Source organism: Pithys albifrons, chromosome 6 (genome assembly GCF_047495875.1).
Source record: "Pithys albifrons albifrons isolate INPA30051 chromosome 6, PitAlb_v1, whole genome shotgun sequence".
NCBI classification, from domain to species: Eukaryota; Metazoa; Chordata; class Aves; order Passeriformes; family Thamnophilidae; genus Pithys; species Pithys albifrons.
In genome coordinates, this window is record NC_092463.1 from 38,523,547 (window position 1) to 38,546,138 (window position 22,592).

A 22,592-nucleotide genomic window follows, 5' to 3' on the forward strand; every position below is an offset into this window, starting at 1 on the left:
CCACACGCTAACCACTGATGATACAAGTACCCATGCCTCATATTATTGGTCCTTGTGAATGGACCTTGCTATAACACAGTTTAAGCAGTAGGTTTCACAAAGTTCAAAAATAATGGTGTCAACACTTCAGTGCTCTTTCTCAAGAAGTAACTACACACAGACCATTCACTGCATAGCAGAGAGTAACAAGACGTATCAGTCGCTCAAATGACATGTGTACCTGTGAGAGAAAGCAGGCTTTGAAAGCTTGGTGAAGCTGTATATGCATTAGGGCTTTCTTTAAACCGATTTATCCTTTAAATTGATCTACCTCCATTTTTCCCTTTCAGGCATGTTTTTTTTTTTCTGTGGAATGCAACTGGTCCAGGATCAAAATAGAATTGTCTCCATATGTGAGTCTGCTTTTGGAAAAGAAAGAACTGTTCTTTGCCATTTAGCCCCATGCCAGGTATTTACATGAGGAACAAATTTAATCTCTAGCAGACTTCACAGTCAGAGAAATACGATTTTTGTCTCTACTGGACCCTTGTCTTTGGTATCAAGACTAAAACTCTTGCAAGGATTTAAAATCTGCCTGGGACAAATGGGTTCCTCTGACTAGCTGCTTGTCCCCTTTTCTTTATCTTTAGTGGCAGAATGGCCAGTCAAGGTAGCAGTTCAAGGTTACAAGGGCTTTCCTCATCCTTATGGGCAAAGAAGATTAGTGACACCACTCTCAACCCACAAAGCTCAGATCACTCTCACATTTGTTGGTTGTTTTAGACTATGTATTTTATTTTCAGCTCCTTGCAATTTTACCCCAATAACGCATTGTCTAAAAACATAGTTTATGAAATTGAAATGTTGATGACTGCTCAGGGAAGGAAGGCTTACTATTTCTTCAACTTGCCTTTTCCACCACCTTGTTTGTTTTAGAAAATGGAAGAGGAAACATGCTGCAACTCTCCCAAATCTTCACAGGTTAAAAGGGAGGACAGAAGGAAAGAAGCTTTACAAAGAGCAGAAGTGTACAAAAGGGGTAAAAAGCCCACTGAATCAAGATTAGAGCAGACCTGCTGGCAAGGAATGTTGCACACAGGCCACTGGCAGGCAAGTGCTGTGATTGACTACTTTGCATTGTTAGGTCACCTTCCAGATAGCAGATACGAGATTCTGGCATCTTCCTCACTCGCCTTCCCATGAAGAACTTGCTGTCAAAATATTCTGAAGGAATGGAGACTCCGTATTTTGGTATGGCCACCTCATAAGGAGAGAAATCTGCCCACTCTACAAAAGAATTGACATATGGCATGTTTACTGTAATAAAAATAAAAAACCCCAAAATCTTCCCCTGTGCATAAACTATTGAGAAGCTCCAAGAATCTTGCTTGTCTCAGCAGCGCAGTACTCTCCATATCTTTGTACTCCAAGCTGCATCATCTACCTCCATACAGAGAGATGATTTGCATACAAAAGGATCTAGCCTTTTCACTTCAGAAAAAGTCTAATATTAGGTTCAAAAGCTTAAATATCTATTTCTATATAAAGACTCCAGCATCCCACTTGCCTCTCTAAATCAAGAGCATCAACTGTACAACATGCAAGTGTGATCTAAACTGCAAGGAACGACTGGCATGAAAGTAAACCCAAACCTGGCAGTCTACATGATATAACAAAGCAGCCTGAAGACACATCAGCATAAAACTAGAAAGTATCACAATGTGGGCATGGCTGTGCAGATTTCTGACTTAAGCTGTTCTGTGCAGGCATTGCAGTGGAATAGTAGCTATAAACCTAACCAAATGTAAGCCCTAATTGCTTTTCCTTCCAGAATCTCCTCATTTAACACCCTTTCTTGACTGTGGCCTGTGTCCATTTAAAGGGTACCATATCACAGCTATCACACTCCACTCCATTTTCATACCCTCATCAGTGCAGTATTTAGGGAGGTGACACTTATATTTCAGAGCACCTCTAGAAACTGAGGAAGCACCAAAGCCATTTTTTTTTGGTGTGGAAGTGAGGCAGAAAAAGATCAGATGATTTGCCTCCACTCACTCATAATGTCTGTGGCAATAGTAGGACTTCACCGCTAGGTGAAGTAGGACTTCAGATTTTCAGAAATGTTCTGTTTATGGCTGAGGATGTTATCCAGCAGATCCACTCTTTCTAACCATCTCCCAGCAGTTTGCAAAAAAGACAAATATTTTATTAAAAGATGAATACTGAGTGAGGGCAAGCAACAGATGGATTAGCCCTTTTTCTGCAGACACACACCTCCTCCCTCTAAATTATCTTTTGTCCATACCCAGAATCAGAAGAAACTCTAGGAACACTTACCTCTAAATTTGAAAGTACCAAACTTCTCATCTTTCACATTGAGGACTGCATAGAAAGGCAATGGGTTTTGTCCGTGCTCCAATGCCCTGCGCTGGTCTGTGAGCTTGTACTTTCTTGGCTAATCAATGAGAGAAAAAATGACAGTCAGTCTCTGGAAGAGCATTAACACTGACACAATCTACTTGAGTATGGATTGATAACAGATATTTTACAGCACAGAGGAATCTGTGAGTCACAGTGTTATACAAGACCTTCACATTCCTGCGCTTTCCTTCCTAGTGGCCTTTTTGGATGTCTTTTTGAGACCTAGTAACTTCTTTATTAGAATACCTAAGTGTCTTGATTTTCTGCATCCCACAGATCTTTACTAAGGCTGAGATTAATGTTCACATGAGGACAGATTACTCTTGTTCATAAGTGTGAAACTAGCAACAGATTTTAAAGGATCTTATTCTTCAGAGGGGTGAGAGGTGGGGTGGGGAGGATAGTAGTGGCAATCACTCAGCTCTTCCTGAATGTTTGCCTACTTAAGTTGCTAGCTTTTGGGTACCCTAGTACAGAGGCACCTTCAGATCATTATCTACCCTGGAAAATCCTGGCTACAAGATTATTTGCCATAGTTTACATATCACACTGGGGTGCCTCAGTCTCTGAATTTGTTACACACAGTACATCATGCCCTCAAAGAGTAAAGCACTAAAGAAAACGAGTGGGTGTTTCTCTGTTGTGTGGCAGGACCATGTACATACCCGTTCATGTAAGAACATTTCCTGAACAAGTGACCACAGAGTTGTAAAAGATGACACGTGTCCTGCTTTTGCCCTTTCAGTGAGTTCCTTGTGGTAATACTTCAAATGGTCTATCGACATAAGATTGAGTTTGCATTTTGTCACGTTTTCTTTTACTGCCTTAAGGGGTCCCTCCAGAGACTTCTGTGACCAGTCAGCATGCTCATACAGGTCTGCTAAGGTCCTAAACAGCAGAAATGTGAGAAAATCAACCATTTATTTAGATGATTTTGGAAAATTGCTATATTTACACAATCACTTTAATCAACTGAGAGAATCAGCAAGCCTAAACTGAAGTTATAATTGAGAGTCAACAGTAAGAGCTTCACCAGGCAATTATGTTCACTTGTTAACAATGTAAGTCTTTAAAAGAGATGCATCTCTCTCACTGTTTGGAAATGTAGTCACAGTCATTCCCAATCAAATCTCATTTTCTATACGTACCATGTTGAGCCCGAAGCCCCAGTGAGGTAGGTAACACAGTCCAACAGATTTAGCTTCTGAAGAGCTAAGAGGTGGCCAAACATAGCTGACATTGCTCTGAGACCTCCACCTGTGGCCATAACAGCTATTACTGGGACCTGTTCAAAACATAAATTATTATCCTCACAAAGCTACCCCCTTGCCTATTTGGAAAAGTCTAATTACAGCTTGTAGGATTTCCTCAGCAGACTCCACTGGAGGACAATGAAATTAAATCAACATTTAGCCAGTCTTTACCAGTACCTTCTTTAAATTAATCTCCAGACACTCAGTGGGTTCTCTTAATGCCAAAGCTTGGATGAGTTTGAATATGCAGTGATTTTAACTTTCCTGCCTACTCTTGCTCTTTATAATTGGAATTGCAATGATTAATAATAGATAATTATATAATTTTATTATAAATAACAAAAAATTGCAGAAAATGCAATTAAGAATGGATTATGGAAGTTTTTTGAACTCAACAGAGTTCAAAAAACCCAAAATGATTCTTCAGACAACATTCATTCAACAAATATAATTCCAACAAGAAAACAAATTTTCCCCTAAAAATTCACCCTGGATCTTGACAACACAAAGCACTCCAGCTTGTTATAAAATGTTCTTTCTTCACCCTAAATAATTTTGACTATTTGTGAGAAGTGTTTTGAAAATGAAAAAAAACCAAAACAAAGGCAAGCCTTGGGAATTTGGCCCATTGAAAAGAATGGAGGCGTGAATATCTGAGCTGAAAATTTACATGAGTAGGGGGTATGTCCCACTGAGAACTTCTGTTCTGCTGCCATTCAAATCAATGTGTTTGTTATCAACACAGAAAAACTACTAGAAATTTCATGGGGATTTGTGCCAATTCTAATTCAATAGACCCACACTCCATGCTTAGATTCCAATTCACAGACCTCGTGTCCATGTAGATCTCTTTTCAGATGAAGAACTTTTTTCAGGGCATTGGCAACCACTCTCTTCCTTTTTTGCAAGAATTGTTGTTCTTCTTGGCACAGATCGTACCCTAAGCGCACATCTAATTTTCCTGTGCTGAAATATAAATAAACCCACAGGATTGCTGTTTAAAATATATATGGATCTATTTTCAGCAACAGCACTCTACTAAATATCATTTAAAAAAATCACAATTCCTTATTCAGATTTAAACAGACATGCATCTTCCTGTTTCAAGGAAATCAACGGCTTTGCTTCTACCTGGTGTCATTATTGTCTGAATAATGTAAGTAACTTACTAGTGTAATGTTTACTGTTAGCTAAGGATAGCTAATAAGAAAAAAGAAATGCTTAGTGTCTTTTAGTAGCTTTGAAAGCTGAGTCCTTTCTATTCCTGCTTCATATAATTTCTAAGTAAAGGGTGTCTGGAACCTAATAAGGTCTTTCTTGGGCATTTGTAGCACAGATTTATACACAAACAATATAATGATAAAGATATTCACATAATTTTTGTTTGGTTGTTGTCTGACTCATTATTTTACAATGTAACATTTTGCCTTTCCCCTAGCTTATACTTCTTTCTACAGATATTGCCAGAGCCACAAGTCTATTTTACTCAGAGTATATGGGTGGTTTGAGTAATGTATGGACTCTGGATGTTTTGCTTGTTTCAAAATTCCTTTTCCCTTTGCCTTCTTCCTGTGTCCTTTTTGAAGAAGCCTTCAATCTCAGTCTTTGTTTCTTTGATGCAAAGGACACTTAGTGACTAAGCTCCTCACTGTTTGAAACTCATTTAGTTATTTTGCATCTTGGTGTGACTCCTTTGCCCCAAGGACATTTAACTTTGATCTGTCATGGTGCCTCTTTAATGGTGACTTTTATTATATTTCACCTTTAGTCTTGTGTGTTCCTTGTATCTAAATAAGATACTCTGTTCTAGATTTCACAGTTCAAAGAGCAATAAAATCTTTAGAGGAAAAAGAAATATTCCTCTTACCAATCATTAAGTTGGAGGTACAGCTGCAGTGGCACATTCTGCAAACAAAGAAATAACAGCGGCAATGTGAATCAGTGGGGAAAAAGAGAAACTTTGAAATCCAGATTTTCCATGTCTCCTGGAATATCCCCACCACTGCTACCCTGCATACTTTCTTTTTTTTTTTCTTTAACTATAGCAGAAAAGAAATGGAGATGCTAAGCCAGCAGCAGCATCACATCACCACACTCTGCACCCAAATGCACGAGTTGCATTTACTGCCTCACAGTAGAACTTACACTGAAACATTCTTGAGGATGAAGAAAAGCAGACAGATAAAGACAGTGACAGACGAAACACAAATGGCCTCATCCTTTCAAAAAGCTGGAAGTAAAAGACAATCCAAAGAGAGGTAGAGAGTCACTAGTGGCAAAACAAACATTCATTCTTCCTTCTAGTTATGGGAAAGGCTGCTGAGAAATTCTCCTACTTTTGCTTCTCATGAGCTGCAAGGTCTGGAAAAGGTTGGCCTGCTACCATTAACAGATTTATCTGGCCACACAGCAGCATTATTACTGCTTTTAAAGCAACTTAAGAGTTATGTCTCTCCACCAGTTATCATCATGACTTGTTGACTTCAAAGAATATGGCAGCATTGTTTTCTGAGGGCATGATTCAATGCATCTAACTTTAGCCATCTAAAATTTAGGTATATAGACTGAGATAACCACCAAGGATTGATAAAGAGGAGCAGGGCATCTCAAAACCTTGTTAGGGGTATGGAACATTCTTCTTTAACTGTAAAAGTACAGCAGAATTTGGTCTGAAATGCATCCCAAACTGGCCAGGATGGATTCTCAATTTTGATTTAATTGACAGAAAATTCATATCTCTCTGAGAAAACTAACCTTTTTCATAGAAAACATGTATTTGCCCAAAATTCTCACTCAGATTTACTAAATTGGTTTCTTTTCATAGTATTATGATGCTAAATACTGAGGGTTATTTTACTCTTCTCTCCAAAAGACCATACAAATTGTGAAACACTTACGTGTCTTACAGGGAGAGTTACTTTCACTTTATGTCCAACGGGGAGAAATTTCAGTGGCACTGTCAAGGTATCACTTAAATTGGTATTGTCATCTTCCTTATCAGAAACTTTCTATTTAAGACAAAAAACATGAGTTGTATTCAAAGAATAAAAACAATCCAATTCTTTGCTGTTTTGGTGACATGGAAATAATCAAGCATTATTAACAGTATCACACAGTGCCCATTACCTGCAGCCTGACTTTTAGAATTGGCTCCCAAGCCTTCATGCAATGGAAGTAGAAAGTATCTGTGTCCTCTGTAGTCTTCTGTGTTCCCTCATGAGATGCAGACACCGAAAGCACAAGATTTTTACCCTCTAATGAAAACAGGTTTGTTTAGAGAATAATAGTGCTGTTCAGGCAAAATAGCTAACAAAGTCGACAAACTTTCTGCCAGAGTAATTTTTTTCTGTGGTAGCTCCTCTGTAAGCTGCCACACTGGCAAGTTTCCTACAGCACAAGAACTGGTGTTCCTGCGTTTACCCCGTAGCTTGGAGTGCTCTTAGAGTCAGCACCCTCTCACACTTCCACCAGCAAACTTTAATGTGCCCAAACTTGACAGCTTCAAGAAAAAGATACAGAGATCAGCATTGCAACTGGAAGCAGTTCATGTACATTCATTGCATTATATTTTACTATTTAGAATATTTATCAATATATATATTTTTATATATATAAGTGCCTCCATCTGGCTCTGAACAACTGTGATAGTGTTGATTTGGTCATGTCCTCAGTTCACAGAGAAACAGCCATACCTTTCAAATACTTCCTGCTTTCATTAATGTCCACTTGCACTTCCAAGCAGCAAACCTCACGGGACTGTAAAAGACAGGAATAGAAAAAGGTGAAGATAGCAAATGCCACGTCTGCAGCAAATAATGAAGAATCATGCAGACAAACGCTACATAGAATATAGAGCCAACTGAACTGGTCTCAGTGCTGGGAGCAATCCAGCTGCACAAGAGTAAAATCAGAGCTTATCCCAGGACAGTATCCCAGTTGCACTGATTCAGATTGTCCATATACAGTAGTGCGTTGTCAGAGATTGTTAACCCATTCAAGTTATCCCAAAATCAGGAAACTTCATACAACGCAGCCCAAACAGCTACACATATATCTAATAATAATCTAGGTAGGGTGGGGGAAAACACCTAGTACTGAGTTTCTGTGTATTGTAGCAGTGATTAGTCTATAAGGCAGCTTCTTACTGGCCCTGATGTAGGGAAATCATGGATTTATTTCACCCTACCCTTCACCTGAGTCACTCCAGTTCACCTTTAATAACTCATGCTGGCACAGTTTTCCAAGTCATTTCAGGAACAATGCATGCCAATGATTATAACTCTTCTGCCTCACACAGAAAATGAGGAGCAAAGAACAGAAAATGTGTTACTGTGCCCCAGGGGTACTAAGGAAACCATGAGCAGGCTTGGGGTGGTTGGCATGAAGTACTTTGTACTCCCTAGCTGCTGGGCCAGCCCAAGGAGATAGGCAATGTACCACAGGCTGACTAATACCAAAATGGGGCTCTGGGTTTCAACAACTAAAATAACTCTTCATTAAAAAACTCATTTTCCAAAAAGCTGTTACATTACATATCCTTCCAGTCATAAGCACACTGAATACTTACTGCTGCCTTCTACAGACTCATGTCTTTTATAACCTTTGTTTTTCCTGCCAAATGCCATACTGTATTATGTGAAACACAAGTAGTTTTAACTTTAAAGAACAACAAATATGGGGTTCTGCAAGAGTGAAAAACAACAGCTTGGCAACATATTGACATCTATAATATCTGAGGACTTCAGGAAACACAGCTTCTGATTTTGCATGGAGTGGGCAAAAGTTAAGCTGTAACAAATGAGAACCATCCCGCATCTTTCACTTTATAACACACACCACGCTCTTATCTATCATGGCAGTTTCTGCTCTCTCTATAAAATGACAAGTGGATTCAGATGAAGAAGAGGAGAGAAACAAAATGGAAGTAAAGTCACTCCAAGATAAATGTGTATGTGAACCTTACCACTAGGACATCATTGGTAATTAGGCGCTCTGGAGGGCCAGGACTGAAAAGACAGAATCAAATAACAATAACAATCAAATGAAAGCTGTGTATCTGGCTTGTGGATTTTTTTCTTTTAAAACAGCATTTTCATGACCTTTCCTACTTAAAATTGAATATAGTTATTTCATCATAATTTGTTTTCTAAAAGGCAAAATACACAAACACCTGCTAAGCACGTGAACCAAAATATAGTAGCCAAACAAGAAGACAGGAAAGCATATAAAAATAACAGTGCTTAAAACTATATGCTAAGATACAACAGAACAAAGACATATTGGTCTATGTGGGATCCCATCATGCTATTATAAATGACCATATGTCTTGGCAAAAGCAAAGACTACTATTAACGTGTTCTGAAAATACTTATTAGGAAAAACATTTCTGACTATGCCAGATTATAATTTACAGCTGATCACAAATGAATGGCAAATAAGAATTAGCTCCCACTGTGCTATATGTATGACTGCAAAACACAGAGTAAGCAATAAAAAGTCTTTGTCCCAGATATTTTACCTTGTAAGACCTACGTCTCCCACTGAATGGATGTGGTTATTTAATAATGTGAGTAACCTATAGAGTCTACTAACAACATTTTTCATTAAGGTCAATACTCCAACACCCCTATGTTAGACACATTCATAAGTGCTTTCATATATCTGAAAGGACCATTAAAGTTAGGTAGTATGTAGCCTTTGACTTTCCACAAAGTCCAGAGTATTTTACTAAACACCACTTCCGCCTTAAAACTTCTATTTCAGCTGTAAAATGTATTTAAATAAAAATGACTAGGTTTGCCTTCCAAGGATGGAGAATTCCCCACATGCCTTATAACTTAAATGGTGAAAGATGCTCCTCTTATTACTAGTCTGAATCCAGTTTCCAAGTGCTGCACTTCACTCTGAACTTTTTACATCCCTGGCTGTGACTGCTTCTACATTTGCATGAGATGATTACACCACCTCTTAAGGTATCTCTCATAGATAAATTAAGTACATTTTTCTGAGTTTCGCTGTGAATGAAATTAACCAAGAACACCAGTGATTTTCACAAAATCACAGAATATGCCGAGTTAGAAGGGACCCACAAGGATCATTGAGTTCAATATTTAGCCCTGCACAGGATCATCCCCAAGAGTTTAATCATGTGCCTGAGAGTATCATCCAAATGCTTTTGCCAGGTTTGATGCTGTGATGATTTCCCTGGGGAGACTATTCCAGTGCCCAGTGACTCTCTGGTGAAGAACCTCTTTCTAATATCAAACCTAAACTTCCTCAACACAGCTTCAGGCCATTCCCTCAGATGCTGTCACTGGTCACCACAGAGAAGAGATCAGTGCCCGCCTCTCCTCTTTCTCTCACAAGGAAGTTCTAGACTGCAGTGAGGTCTCCCTTTAGTCTCCTCTTCTCCAGGCTGATCAGAGCAAAAGACCTCAGCTGTTTCTCATATGGCTTTCCCTGAAGGCTCTTCACCCTCTTCATTGCTCTCCTTTGTACACTCTCTACTGGCTTAAAATCTTTCTTATATACTTGCACCCAAAACTGGACACAATATTCAAGGTGAGGCCACACCAGTGCAGAGCAGAGTGGGACAATCCCCTCCCTCAACTACCTGGTGATGCTTTGCCCTCCAGGACACAGCTGACCCTTCTGGCTGCCAGGGCACTGCCAACTCATATTCAACTAGCCATCCACTGGGACCAGTCCTCTAATTTTTCAAGGCCTCTCTGCAGGTCCTCACTGACTTTGAGGGAGTCAACAGCTCCTTCCAGTTCTGTGTCAGCTGCAAACTTCTTTAGTATCCCTTCCAGTCCTGTGTCTGAGTCATTTATGAAGACACAGAAGAGCACAGGGCCCAAGATGGAGCCCTGTGGAACACCACTGGTGACAGGTCACCAGTCTGATGTCACCCCATTAATTTTTACCCCTTGTGCTTGATCCATGAATCCATTGTTCACCCACCACATGATGTGTTTATCCAGCTGTGTGCTGGACATTTTGTCCAGAAGGATCCTGTGAGAAGATTCCTTTACTGCCAAGCCAGCCTTCTGCTTGGTATGCTTGACTTCTGACATTTGGGAATTGCCTGCTCCTGTACCTGCTAGGAGGTGAGGTTTGAAAAGTGACCATCCCTGAAGGACTCCACCACCTGCAAAAACATTTTCCCAGGGAACCTTGCTTACTAATTCCCAGAGCTGCCTGAAGTCTGCTCTCCTCATGTCCAGAGTTGAGATTTTGCTGGCACTTTTCCTCCTGCCTACAGAGATTTTAAATTCAATCACTTCATGGTCACTCTGGCCAAGACAGTCACCAATCTCCACCTCACTCACGAGATCTGCTCTGTTGACAAGCAGCAGATCAAGGGCATCTTTCCGAGTTGTCTCCCTTAGAACCTGTTCCATAAACTTGTCAACCAGGTTTTTTAGGAATCTTCTGGCCCATGTTGTACCAGCTATGTGATGTTCCCAGTTAATTTCTGGCAAGTTGAAGTCCCCCATAAGGACAAGGCTTGGAAGTGTCTCTTAGTCCCTCAAAGAATAATTCATTGATAACACCATCCTAGCTAAGAGGTCTATAGCAGACTCCCACAATGACATCTGCATTATTTGTTTGTCCCTTGATTCATACCCAGAGGCTCTCAATTTTGCCAGTGCTCACTGTGAACTCCATACATTCTAACCCTTCTATTACACACAGTGCCACCCCTCCACCTCTTCTGCCCTGCCTATCCCACCTGAAGAGCCTGTAACCACCTGACAGGACACTCCAGTCAAGGGGTCTTACCCTACCAGGTTTCACTTAGGCCAATGACATCAAATCTCTGGAACTGGGCCAAAGCATGGAGCAACTCTTGTTCCTCACGCTGTGGATTGGTATAGAAACATTTCAGATGTGGTACATTGTAGCCAAGACCTCATGAGGCAGATTGACGGGATCCCATTAGTGCTCTTTTCCTCAAGTTTTGGTACACCACCCCATAACTCACTGGTCTTGCCCCTTTCCCCTTATATGCTAGTTTAAAACTCTGGCAACAAGCCCCCCTACTCCTGTGCTAAAACTCTTCTTTTCCTCAGTGCTGTGTGCACCTCATCAGGTGTCAGCTGACCATGGTCAAAAACCCCAAAGTTTTCTGATTACACTCACCTCAGAGCCACTCACTGACCTGATGGATCCACCCATTCTTACTAGTATTATTCCTTGTTACCAGAAGGATTGAGGAAATTACTACCTGTGCTCCTGATCCCTCTACCAATTGTTCCAGGGCCCTGAAGGCTCTTTTGGTTGCCCTCAGACTTCTCTTTGTTATTTCATTGTACAAGCAATAGTGGATAGTAATCAGAGGGCCTTACTACACTGGAGACTTTTCCAGTGCTGTCCCTTACCCAAGCCCCTGGGAGACAGCAGATTTCCCTGTAAGTTGGGTTTTTTAGTTTAACTAAGCTATCTTCTAATACTGTCTACATAACTCTATGTATCTATTATGATAATCACAGAAGACAAATTTTATGGTCTTTGAGAAACTCCACAGATTTCTAGGCATTGTTCAATTAATATTAACAATTTGAAGAGCACCTATATTAAGTTTTACATGCATCTTGTGTAAAAGTTACTACATTGTGCCGATTTTGTTACATTTCCAGGATCTGGATATACACATTGAACAGAAGTTTAAGATTTGTATTAAATATACTGAAAGGTAGAATTAGCTAGCAAAGTTAAGATGAAAAAAAAAAAGGTTTGAAACTCTAATATAGGTTGACTACTGGGATGAAGAGTTAGAAGTTTCTCTTTCTCTGAGATATTATTACTCCCTGGTAGATCATTATCTTCTAGCTTTGGAATTTTACTCACATTATTTCCATCCAGAATTCCACTTCCAAACTTTCCCATTTCTTACTGCACATCTCTGTCTAAAAAGAAAAGGGTAAAATAAATACAGATTACTGGAGGCTTCAAGAATTTGGCAGCACAGACACACCTAAAAAGCACTTCTATGGCTGATACTCTTCTGCCTATGATACCAAAAACCACTGTGTGTTATGCCTTTCCAAAGCTGAGATTGCAACAGAAACCACAGACTTGTGAACTGCACGTAAGATTAATACTCTCCCACTGCGTGATATGTAGTACTATACACATTTCCAAAGATACAATTGGAGAGGGAAAGCTTGACTGAAAAGGAAATACGATGGCTTTCTGCAAGATAGTGTGCATGGAGAAAAGCATTGAAGCCCAGCAACAAGTGTGACTAAGGCCACATACAAACTATTTAAATCACATTTACACTGAATCCAGAAGAGGTGAATTAGGCAAGTGACTGAGGAGGCTATTGAATCATTGTATTTCCCAGTGACTCACTCACTGACTGAGAAGTGCATGGCACCAGCTGGCAGGGTCACAAGGAAAATCCCTAACAGCTTTCAGCATTGGGAAGTAGCTGTTCATTTATGGACTGTCTCCTTCCTGCAATAATCATGGAACACCTCAGCCACAGCTCAGACAAGCCCAGGAGCTTTCACAGACCTATTCCACCCTTGTTTCCTGGACAACTCTCTTTCATGGGCTCCTTTAATAAAATACCAAAGATATTAGCAGAACAGACATTCCTTTACTAGGGGCTTGAGTAATCTGAATCACCTAGGAGGAAACACAGCATGAACACCAAGAGGGGAAGCCTGAAAGAATCATTTAGTTCATGTGATGAGTGAATTGTCTTCATGATTTTATTAAATAAGTTGCCATTTAAGAGGAAACATCCTCTAAAATGGCAAAAATGGAAAAAAGCTGAAAGTTATTTATTTGGATTATAAAAGATAAAAATTATTATTTACAGATGCTCCCAGTTAAAATATTTTGCCCTCACCCAGCATGGAAGAGAAGCTGCTTCATTTTCTGAATTTGTAAAAAGAGATTAATGAAGTCACAAAAATCCAGCAAAATTATATCTGTTTTGATAAGGTATTAATGGTGATAATACAAGGCTGTCTGTTTATGAAGATCCAAACCCTACCTAACATGGAAGCCAATGTGGAAAACAAGGTCTTGTGAATCTCTCCCTGTATTTTCAGCTCTTACCTCTGATTTCAAAGCAAATGTCTCGCGGATTGTCTCCCCAGGTCTGACTCTAGCAATATTAAAAAGAACTGTGAACTGCATGTCGTCTTTGGTGAGTGGATCTTCATCACACACTGCCAATTCTAAAATGTTCTGGTAGTAGAAAAAAATAAATAAGAACACTTACTGAGCTTCTGTTATGCAGAAACAAAAAAAAATGGTTGCACATTTTTGCAGTTGCTTCACTAGCACAGTGGTAAAAATAAAGAAATGTGTGCTTTCCTTGAGGAGTTTGCTAATGTGCAACATTATCAAACCCAGTCTTGGGAAATCTATGAAACAGAAAACAACTACCTATAAGAGAGAGCTCCCACTCTCCCAAGACAGAAAAGATGTCAGTGCTCTGCACCATACTGATAACCCACCCAAAGAACACACTTAGTTTCTTTATTCCCCAAGTTCTCTTAACTACACAGTTTAGGGTAGGATTAAATTTTTTGTCTACATCACAGCAAATGCTCTACTCTTCCTTTAGAACTAGTGGAGGAAAAGCTCTTTCTAAATGTGCTATCCAAAATAGCACAGAAGAAGTATGCTACAACAGTGCTTATTTCACTCAGCTGACAACAAAGGGAATCTGGACTGTTCCGTGCTAACCAGTCTAATACACAAGCATTTTCTTAAGTTATTTAACACAGGTGAACACAGGGTGTCAGCTGAGGATTTCCAAATATTCAAAATGGTTACATTTCTATTTTTTTACTACCTCAACTTCTCTCTGGATCCTAAAGTAGAAAGTCTCATTCCAGACAGGGTTGTCAGAATTCTTGATGGTTTTGGTCCGAAGCTTTCCATTTGAAGCAGATGGCAGCCACAAGCACACATAGCAGTCTGATGCAGTCACTGCAGCAGAGAAAAATTAAAAATCTAATGCCAATGTTATAGAAGAAAAGTAGCACTAGGTCATAATCCTGGGAATTAATAAATATTACTGCTTTTTTTAATTATTAAAGAGGTCATCAGTTGGAAATAACCAAGGAAAACCATCTAATTCCTGAGTTACTACAAATTGCAAATGTACACATGCACACACAAGCTACACTAAGAGCCATGTTTCCCATATAAAGAGAAAGAGGTATAAAAGACCCCACTGATCATTCATTGGACATAGGTCTTACAATTCCAGTCAATGATGTTAAAAAATTTTAACTGAAACTACAGCTAGTTCCAAAAAGGGCTGTTAGGAGGATTACAGGAAAGGAGAATGCATATTACAGAATAGAGTCTGGTTTGTTCAGTCCAATAACACAAACATGCGGAGGGAACACAAGAACAAGAGGGCATGAGCAAGTTGGAGATCTCCATCTCACTTCCAGCCTATATCTAGCCCTTTTGGTTAGTGTGGTCAGTGCCTTAAGCAGCCATCCTTTGGGGAGAGCCAGGGTGGGAAAACACATTTACTTTGTGAAGCTTGACAACGGTGTGAAAGGAAATCTCCAAGGTGATGTCTTTCAGAGCTGGAGTCTGGACTTGACTGAAGATGTCTACTGCAGCCCGAGATGCCTAAATACTTCAGACTGGTATCAAGCAGTGAATAACATTGCCCCGCAAGATTTTGGCAGGAAAGTGGACCTGTCCCTTCAATAGAGTAGATAGAAGAGATCATTGAAACTCAGAAATATAGGCCTTGTCACTGCAACACCTTTCTAGTGTCTCCCTCTGGACAGTGCTACATGGCATTTGCCACCAGAGTACAGGAGGCCCTTTGGCAGGCAGTTACTCAATCAACAGAGGATTCACTCCCTCTGGTCTCCCTTGCATCCAGGTTTGGCCCTGAATGGCCAGACACAATTGATCTCTGCTGTAACTCAAGTAGATTGTTGCAAAGTGATGCTTTTTTTTGGCTAAATGAATAATTTTTCACTAGAGGAATACAGAAGCCAGAAGTTTCAAAAGTGTGAAAAAAGGCAGCTCAAGGTCTCTGTCCTAACTGAGGAATCCATGAGAGACCACCGAAAAAATGGCAGCTGAATGGCTGGTCCATGGCACACCTTGAGAAGGAGCCATAGGAGGCTGTGAAGGTGAGATAATGAGTTAAAGGCAGTTGAACACAGAGTACATAGAAAAATCTGTTGTGGCATCCTTACTAGATCCATCTTCCCTTGGTGGCCCAGAAAATTCATCTGGGTGTCTTTGTTTTCACCAGTTCCCTGAAATGCCACTAGATGTGTACTCAAATCTAATGGTACCTCAGACATTTGATCTAATTATAGACTGGCATTAGTACTTCTATTGTTGTGCTTTGTGTACATTGCTTGCATACCTTCAGAACTTAACAATATTGCTCACTGTGTAAACTCTGGAGGTGACTAAAAATACAATCAAACCACAACTCACGCAGGTCTTTTGACTTGATGTTCTTAGCTTGTATGATTCTTACAGAAAGCATGTGGAGAGGGCAAAACTTCATCTGCAGAGAAAACAAATGCAATTAGTTTTATCAGATCAGAATACAAAAGCAAGATGTACTTTGAACAGTACAGAGGACAGTCTGTTGTTCTGCTTGTCTGTTTGAAGTGAGGTAACCACCCTTCAGCTGAAGAACACCACAATAAGGGGGTAACACCACTGCACGCTGGGCTATTTGCTAAGTAGCTTGACCAAGTGCAGACACAGAGAGAAAACACAGACTCAGACAATGACAAGGAAAGCTTCCATAGTCACCCTAGAGGTGCCTCTTTTCATGCAGTTTGATGTGTGCACAGCCACAGTGATGGTTGCACTGCCAATCCAACAAGTCCTGTGCCACAGGGAGGACAGAACAGAGCCCTTGGAAGGGGATACTGGCAACTTGCAGGTGCCTGCCCAGGTCATGGCACAGCACTGACACTAGGTCAGGACATGGTACCTACCAAAATGCTCTAGAAACTTCTGACTTGGTATCCCAACTAGGACTAAATTACCACCATGCTTGTAAGTAGGCCAAGCTCACCAAAGGTCCTCTGACTTTGAATGAACAGAGCACAGGCCCAGCAGAGACCCTTCAGATAAAGAAAAAGGTGCCCTGCTTTGTAGGAATGGTATCACAGAATTTCATATTGTTATGTATCCTGAAAATACCTAATGGGAATGGAACCACTTCCCTTCCAGATGTGAGATTTATTTCTATCACAGGCAAGCTATCATTGTAATACTTATTTCAATTTACTTGTTCCTTACTGTTAAGAAAAAAATAAGCTTTTCAGCCTAGGCTGGTCAGAAAATACTTGCCATCTTCAAAACATATTCTGATAAATGTGAATGAACACACATGCGAATGTGACAATAACAAAAGTGGGGCAAAGACTTAATTCTTTTTAAAATTGGTACATTTAAATTTTTTTAGTTTTCTATTTTTTTTGTTTGCATATTAGTATGAGTCTTCAGCAATAAAAACCAATAACAACAAGCAGTTATTACAGTCCTACTACCACTAATAAATTAAAATTTAAAACTTTAACTACACACTGACTGAAACATCATCTCTATTTGTCTAGATGAGAGAATCCCATTACACTGTAAGTAAATAATTTCACAATTTTACTTTGAAAGTTAGCTCCATGATTAATTTTCCTGACACTGAAATTATTAACTTTGGAGAGACAAACTGTTGGGGAAGGAGAAGCTTTTCTAGAGAAGGAGTCACTCACTACAGTTAATCTGGAATTCTTTTAAAATGGGGAGGAGACTACTGGAATTGTTTATTAGAGATGAAAATAGTCTGCATTCAGTTTAATTAAGGCTTGTTCAGAGGTAAATTACATTACCTCAGATGGATAGCAACTGAACTGTGTGAATCAGCATGTTCAAAAAAGGCTTAATATTAAATTTTATTATATCAGTTTTAAAGTTACATATTTTTTAAGTTCAGATTAATATTCAAGAGTTGCCCTGAGTAGAGAAATCCTGTTGTTAAACCTACAAAACCACATTATTCTGTGTCTTGGCCTCTTAATGGTTGATTGAAATACTTCTTGTACAAAAATGCAAGTCAAATTTGCTCTTGTGTGACAAGAATCAGCTCTATTATGTGTTACTCCAAATTTAAAACTGACATATTTAAAACTTTTTGAGTTTACTGCATTGTGAATATTACAAGTTCCAGTTGGGACACTTCCACATTGTCCACTGAAAGAATTTTACTATAATTTTCCTGTGCAAGTAGTTATTTAACATAGAACTACCAATTGGAAAACTCACTCAGCATTCCTTGTGGTTTTCATTTACATGAATTATTGAATTATGTAGGCAAGTACAGAGCTGACTGGTTTTAATTAATATAGTCATTCTCTGTTATTTTGTAATCAACTTCCCCCTTGCTCAACAGAATCTCAAACCATTCTCAGAATGGGCCTTCACTGAAGAAATGGATGCTGGTATAAAATTTGCTTTGAATTATTTGTGATGAAAGTATCCTACTTGTTAATAAAAATGGTGCATCTGCAGTTCATCACCAGAGTACTTCCAATTGTGAAAGACGTTGTTTTTTCATCCTTTCAATAGTAAACACTTTCCTTAAACAGGTCAACATCTGCCCACCCCATGGAAATATTATCAAAGATGACTTCTGATCCATTGCATTGTAGTCCTGATGTTGTTGCAGGGTAAAAGGCAAAAAGGTTCTGATGGGGAAATGTGGCTATAACAAACCCTATGGGCTGTGTAAATCCCATGGGGAAGCCAGAAACCATCTCTCTCCCAAGACTGCAGTTATTCCACTTGTGATAACCATTCAGAAGTGGGCTAATTCCTTTTTTCAACAGATAAAGGCAGAGCTAATCTTTTTCAACAATGGTCCAGAACAGACTATAAGGATCTGACTTGGATGGTCTAAAATAACGTCTTTGCCCAAAAGTGCTGGTACTCCAGAATACCCTTCTGGAAAAACATAATTACACTTAGGGATAAGATTTACTATTTTCGTAACATGAGAAGCAACATGCAACTTCACAATTAATGCAACTTTATAAGCACAGACATCATATCCATATAGCCCTTGACAGTCTTGCAGCTGTACTGGGCTTGCTATTTTAAGTTCACTTCCCTGAGAGAAACATGGCTTCTTGCATAGGCATGTAGGCAGTAACAAAACCCTGCTGTAAACATCCAGAATCAAAGGCAGCTTTCCCACAAATGCATCATTCTATTTTTGCCGGAAAATTAGTAGTGCCACATTGAGACCAACAACAGAGTGCAGGAATCAGCCATCTGTGTATGTTTGCATCCTAAACAATAACACTCCAGACAGATAAATAGCAGCATCTCCAGAGTACCAAAGGGTAAGTTAAAAATTGGAGGAGGAGGAAACCCAAAAACAGAAAACACAAAAAGAAAAACAACAAACTTTTTTTCATTTTATAGTATTTAGCATTAAACTATAATTCTCTACTATCTAGGCCATTTTTTCAGAGTAATTTCTGTTTAAAATACAGAAAAGCCAATAATCAGGAGATAAATCTAGCGTGGCAGAGTTGCCACAGCTGTGTCAAACTGAAAATTCAGATCTGTGGCCAACATCTCACTGATTGCAATACTACACATTTGCAAGCTTCCAAAGAATAGCCATATGAATGTTGGTCAGCCTCTCCTGTTTACAGGTGGGGAGTCAGTTAAGGTTTCATTCCAAAAACACAACTTTGAGAGTATGAATGTTTGATTGCAGTCCTTATTGCCCCCCCATGCTGCTCCTCGAACAACATCTCATGACTACCTTCACTAGAAAGTTAGTCTTCTAGGTTTTGCAATCTGGGAACCTCCTCTCATAAATACCTCTTCCTTTTTTCTTTTTTTCCCCTATTTTTATTTTTTAAAAAAAGATGTCGCTAGCGTGTACATGCTTGAAGATTGATTAGAATGTCAGTGTACCACTCTTCCTGCACCAAACCTAAGCAGATTTTTGAGCAGAGTTATCACCATTGGATAATACCAAGCTATGTTAAGTTTTGATGAGGAGTTTGCTGTCTTCTGACATTCTGTAAATAGCTGTAAGATTCCTTGCTCAGCTTTATCAATATCTTTCAGACATAAGTAATTACTTCTTTTCATGGATTACACCTTTCTCCAGTTGTGCACTAGAAGCTGTACAATATCTTGTCTACAAGATCTCACACCAAATGCAATCATTTGGCATAACCATACCATTTATTTTATCTTAGATACTGAGGATTTGATTCAACTACACCTTGGAAATTTATCATACAAAGGTTAAATCCATAACCTTATAAACTATAAAAAACCTTCATGATCAGCCTGGTTCCAAAGCACTCTTTTCCACACAGATCCTCTAACACCTAGCATGGGCTCAGTTTGTTAGCCTCTCAATCAGTGAGAATACTGCTGGTCATTTGTCCTTCCAATAAGCTGCCTATTTTCATTGAAATTAAAGGAATCAAAAGTTCTGGTGGGAAAAGCAACTACCTGTAGAAATATGAAAAACTATGAGAGGGGATAGAAGGATGGACCATGACCATAGAAGTCTAATTTCTCTTGGGAATCACAATTATCCAAAATCTTGTCATTGGAAGTTGAACCATTAGTGAGGAAATCTAATTCACCTTATATAGTTTCACGTTATCACGGATGGATTGCTTCAAGAGTCATTGTGGATTTGGGATGTATGTCCTGTTCATATTCTATCTGTCACCTATTTACATGTATGACAGGGTCCCTTGGGGCTTTATATTGACAAAATTTCTGAGTATTTCACCAGGTAAAAATTATTCCATAGTCCACAAAATAAAACTGCTAAAGAGTGATTATTCTTGTCTGAGCAGAAGAAGAGACCCTGTTATGAATATCAAAAGTTGTAAATTAATATTGACTATCTCTTCTGTGTCAATTTGGTAGCTTCTTTAAACTACTCCTAAACTGGAAGAATTTCAGGAGATCTTCCTACATAGCTCAAAGTATCCACACATTTCTAAACATGGGGGGGGTTTACTATAAAAGAAAATAACCAACAAAACACAAAACCACTCTGTTCTTACTTCTATATCTATTTACCTACTGAAAAAACACGTTTCTGTGACAGAACAGCAGAGCCACCTGCAGTATGGATTGAATCCCCCTCCTTGGGAGTAGCAGCTTTCTGACCTGAACCTATGCTTGCACTCAGACCTTTTGGCAGTGGTGACTATTAACCAGGAGTATGTCTACACTCAAGGAATAGCACTTGCAGCAGAGGGATGAAATGCAAGAACTTTCTAATTGAGACCTTCTAGATAAAATTATACCTAAACTATCTACCTATATATCAGATCCAGAATTATCTTATTAGATACAACATTACTATTTAAAAATTATAGATAATATTCATATCTACAATAGATAGATAGGTCCATATCTAACTTGTAGATGGATTAGATACAAATATTATTCGGAAAGTACATGACATTTACAATTTATATTCTTTGCCCTGAGCATCCAATGTTTGAATAGTTTTAATCTATCACTTGAGCTATCTGTTCAAGCTACTGACATTTTTCTGAATCTTTAACTTCGCCTGCAAATATTACCATGGCACAATTAAGGATCTCTATGGGCTATAGCACAAAACATTGTTTCTCACTATATTTTAAACCCATGAATTCCAATCTTTCTTTTACTTGATGCAAAATTTAGCATAGGGCTTGATACATTAATAGTTTGTTGTAAATAATTCACATCTTGTATTTTAGATACTGCATCCTTTAAAAAAAAATGAGGAAAGAATTCTCAGCTAATAATTCCGTTGATTTATACTAAAAGCTATCAGTTAGAGATCTCTGAATGCAACTTACTATTAGAAAACTCATGTCCAGACATGAAATACACTAGAATTGCAAGCGCTGTAAACATTACCTTAAAGAAGCTAAATCTGCCAAGTAGTTTATTAGATCCCTCCCCCACAGCTAACGTAATAGAAACTATGCTTTGTTGCTAGATAAAGCTGTTGGTTTATTTCAGCTGGGACAAGCAATGGACATGTGCTATCCTGAGAAAAACACGCAGGAGTGCAAAAGCACTTTCATTTCACAGGGAGGTAACCTCTTTAAGGCCAGCCTCCTCTTCCTTCACGGAGTTCCCTCCAGCATGTATCCCACTCGATTAAAGAAAAGAGCCACACTTCTGCTGCTTTCACTTACATATTCGTTACTGTGAGATAAAAGGGGAAAACGGTAAACTTGTGAAGTTCAAGAGTCGCTGCCACTGACTCGCTTGTCTCTGCACCTCTGCGGATGCAATGAGGGAATTTGCTCGCAAGAGATGTAGCAGGGAGGTCCAACAGCAACGTGCCAGGCTACAGCAAAGTAGGGGAGATGCCGTTCTCTTACCTTGGCTGGTGGGCTCCCCATGGCACAAAAGATGGCGGCAGCAGCCGAAACCCCAGTTTGGTTAACAGATCTGTCAGCTGACAAACACGCTAGCAGCTTGTTGTTGCTGCTGCCAAAACAACCTGAAGGACACTTATAATTTATACAGGCTCTGAGCTCCACCCTCTGCCTCCTCTGTGTGGAGAAGAGCAGCCTGCCTACATCTGAGAGAGAAAGATCTGCAATGTCCGAGGTGAGCAGAAAGCTGCAGTGACCACATCTTTGCCTGCCACTTCATTACCTCTCACAATTTATTCTTGTCTTGCCAGGTTTTGGAGTAGATGTTCAGAATGTCTTCCTTCGCTTCCCATCTCTTCCACCTATCTACTCAGAAGCTGAATTTTCAGTGTTTTCAGCCAAATCTCACCTATTACAATGTCCAGAGGGAGACCAACCCACTTTCAAATGTTTTTTTCAACTCTTCCTACAATAGGGACTTAATGTATTATTGGGAATCTTTCTGACAACCAGTAAATCCAGTCTCCTCAGT

The 22,592-nt window shown here is 39.4% G+C and overlaps 1 protein-coding gene across 2 annotated transcripts in view; it reads right to left on the reverse strand.

Moving 5' to 3' along the window:
- Positions 1 to 22,160, reverse strand: part of LOC139673188 (cytosolic phospholipase A2 beta-like) — a 33,664-nt gene extending 11,504 nt beyond the window's left edge. Inside the window, exons 1-16 of one of the 2 annotated variants that reach the window (XM_071558367.1) lie at positions 22,064 to 22,160; positions 16,110 to 16,182; positions 15,174 to 15,350; positions 14,479 to 14,615; positions 13,734 to 13,865; positions 12,510 to 12,568; positions 8,620 to 8,662; positions 7,349 to 7,412; positions 6,783 to 6,910; positions 6,554 to 6,664; positions 5,524 to 5,561; positions 4,487 to 4,622; positions 3,552 to 3,688; positions 3,069 to 3,291; positions 2,320 to 2,437; positions 1,129 to 1,266 (exon numbers count right to left, since the gene is read on the reverse strand). In XM_071558367.1, coding sequence (XP_071414468.1) covers positions 1,129 to 1,266; positions 2,320 to 2,437; positions 3,069 to 3,291; positions 3,552 to 3,688; positions 4,487 to 4,622; positions 5,524 to 5,561; positions 6,554 to 6,664; positions 6,783 to 6,910; positions 7,349 to 7,412; positions 8,620 to 8,662; positions 12,510 to 12,568; positions 13,734 to 13,865; positions 14,479 to 14,615; positions 15,174 to 15,350; positions 16,110 to 16,182; positions 22,064 to 22,084 — 1,735 coding nt within the window. In that variant the 5' untranslated portion in view covers positions 22,085 to 22,160. The remainder of the gene's footprint in view (positions 1 to 1,128; positions 1,267 to 2,319; positions 2,438 to 3,068; positions 3,292 to 3,551; positions 3,689 to 4,486; positions 4,623 to 5,523; positions 5,562 to 6,553; positions 6,665 to 6,782; positions 6,911 to 7,348; positions 7,413 to 8,619; positions 8,663 to 12,509; positions 12,569 to 13,733; positions 13,866 to 14,478; positions 14,616 to 15,173; positions 15,351 to 16,109; positions 16,183 to 22,063) is intronic. The other variant, XM_071558368.1, reaches the window with a different exon arrangement.
- Between the last annotated feature and the right edge of the window lie 432 nt (positions 22,161 to 22,592).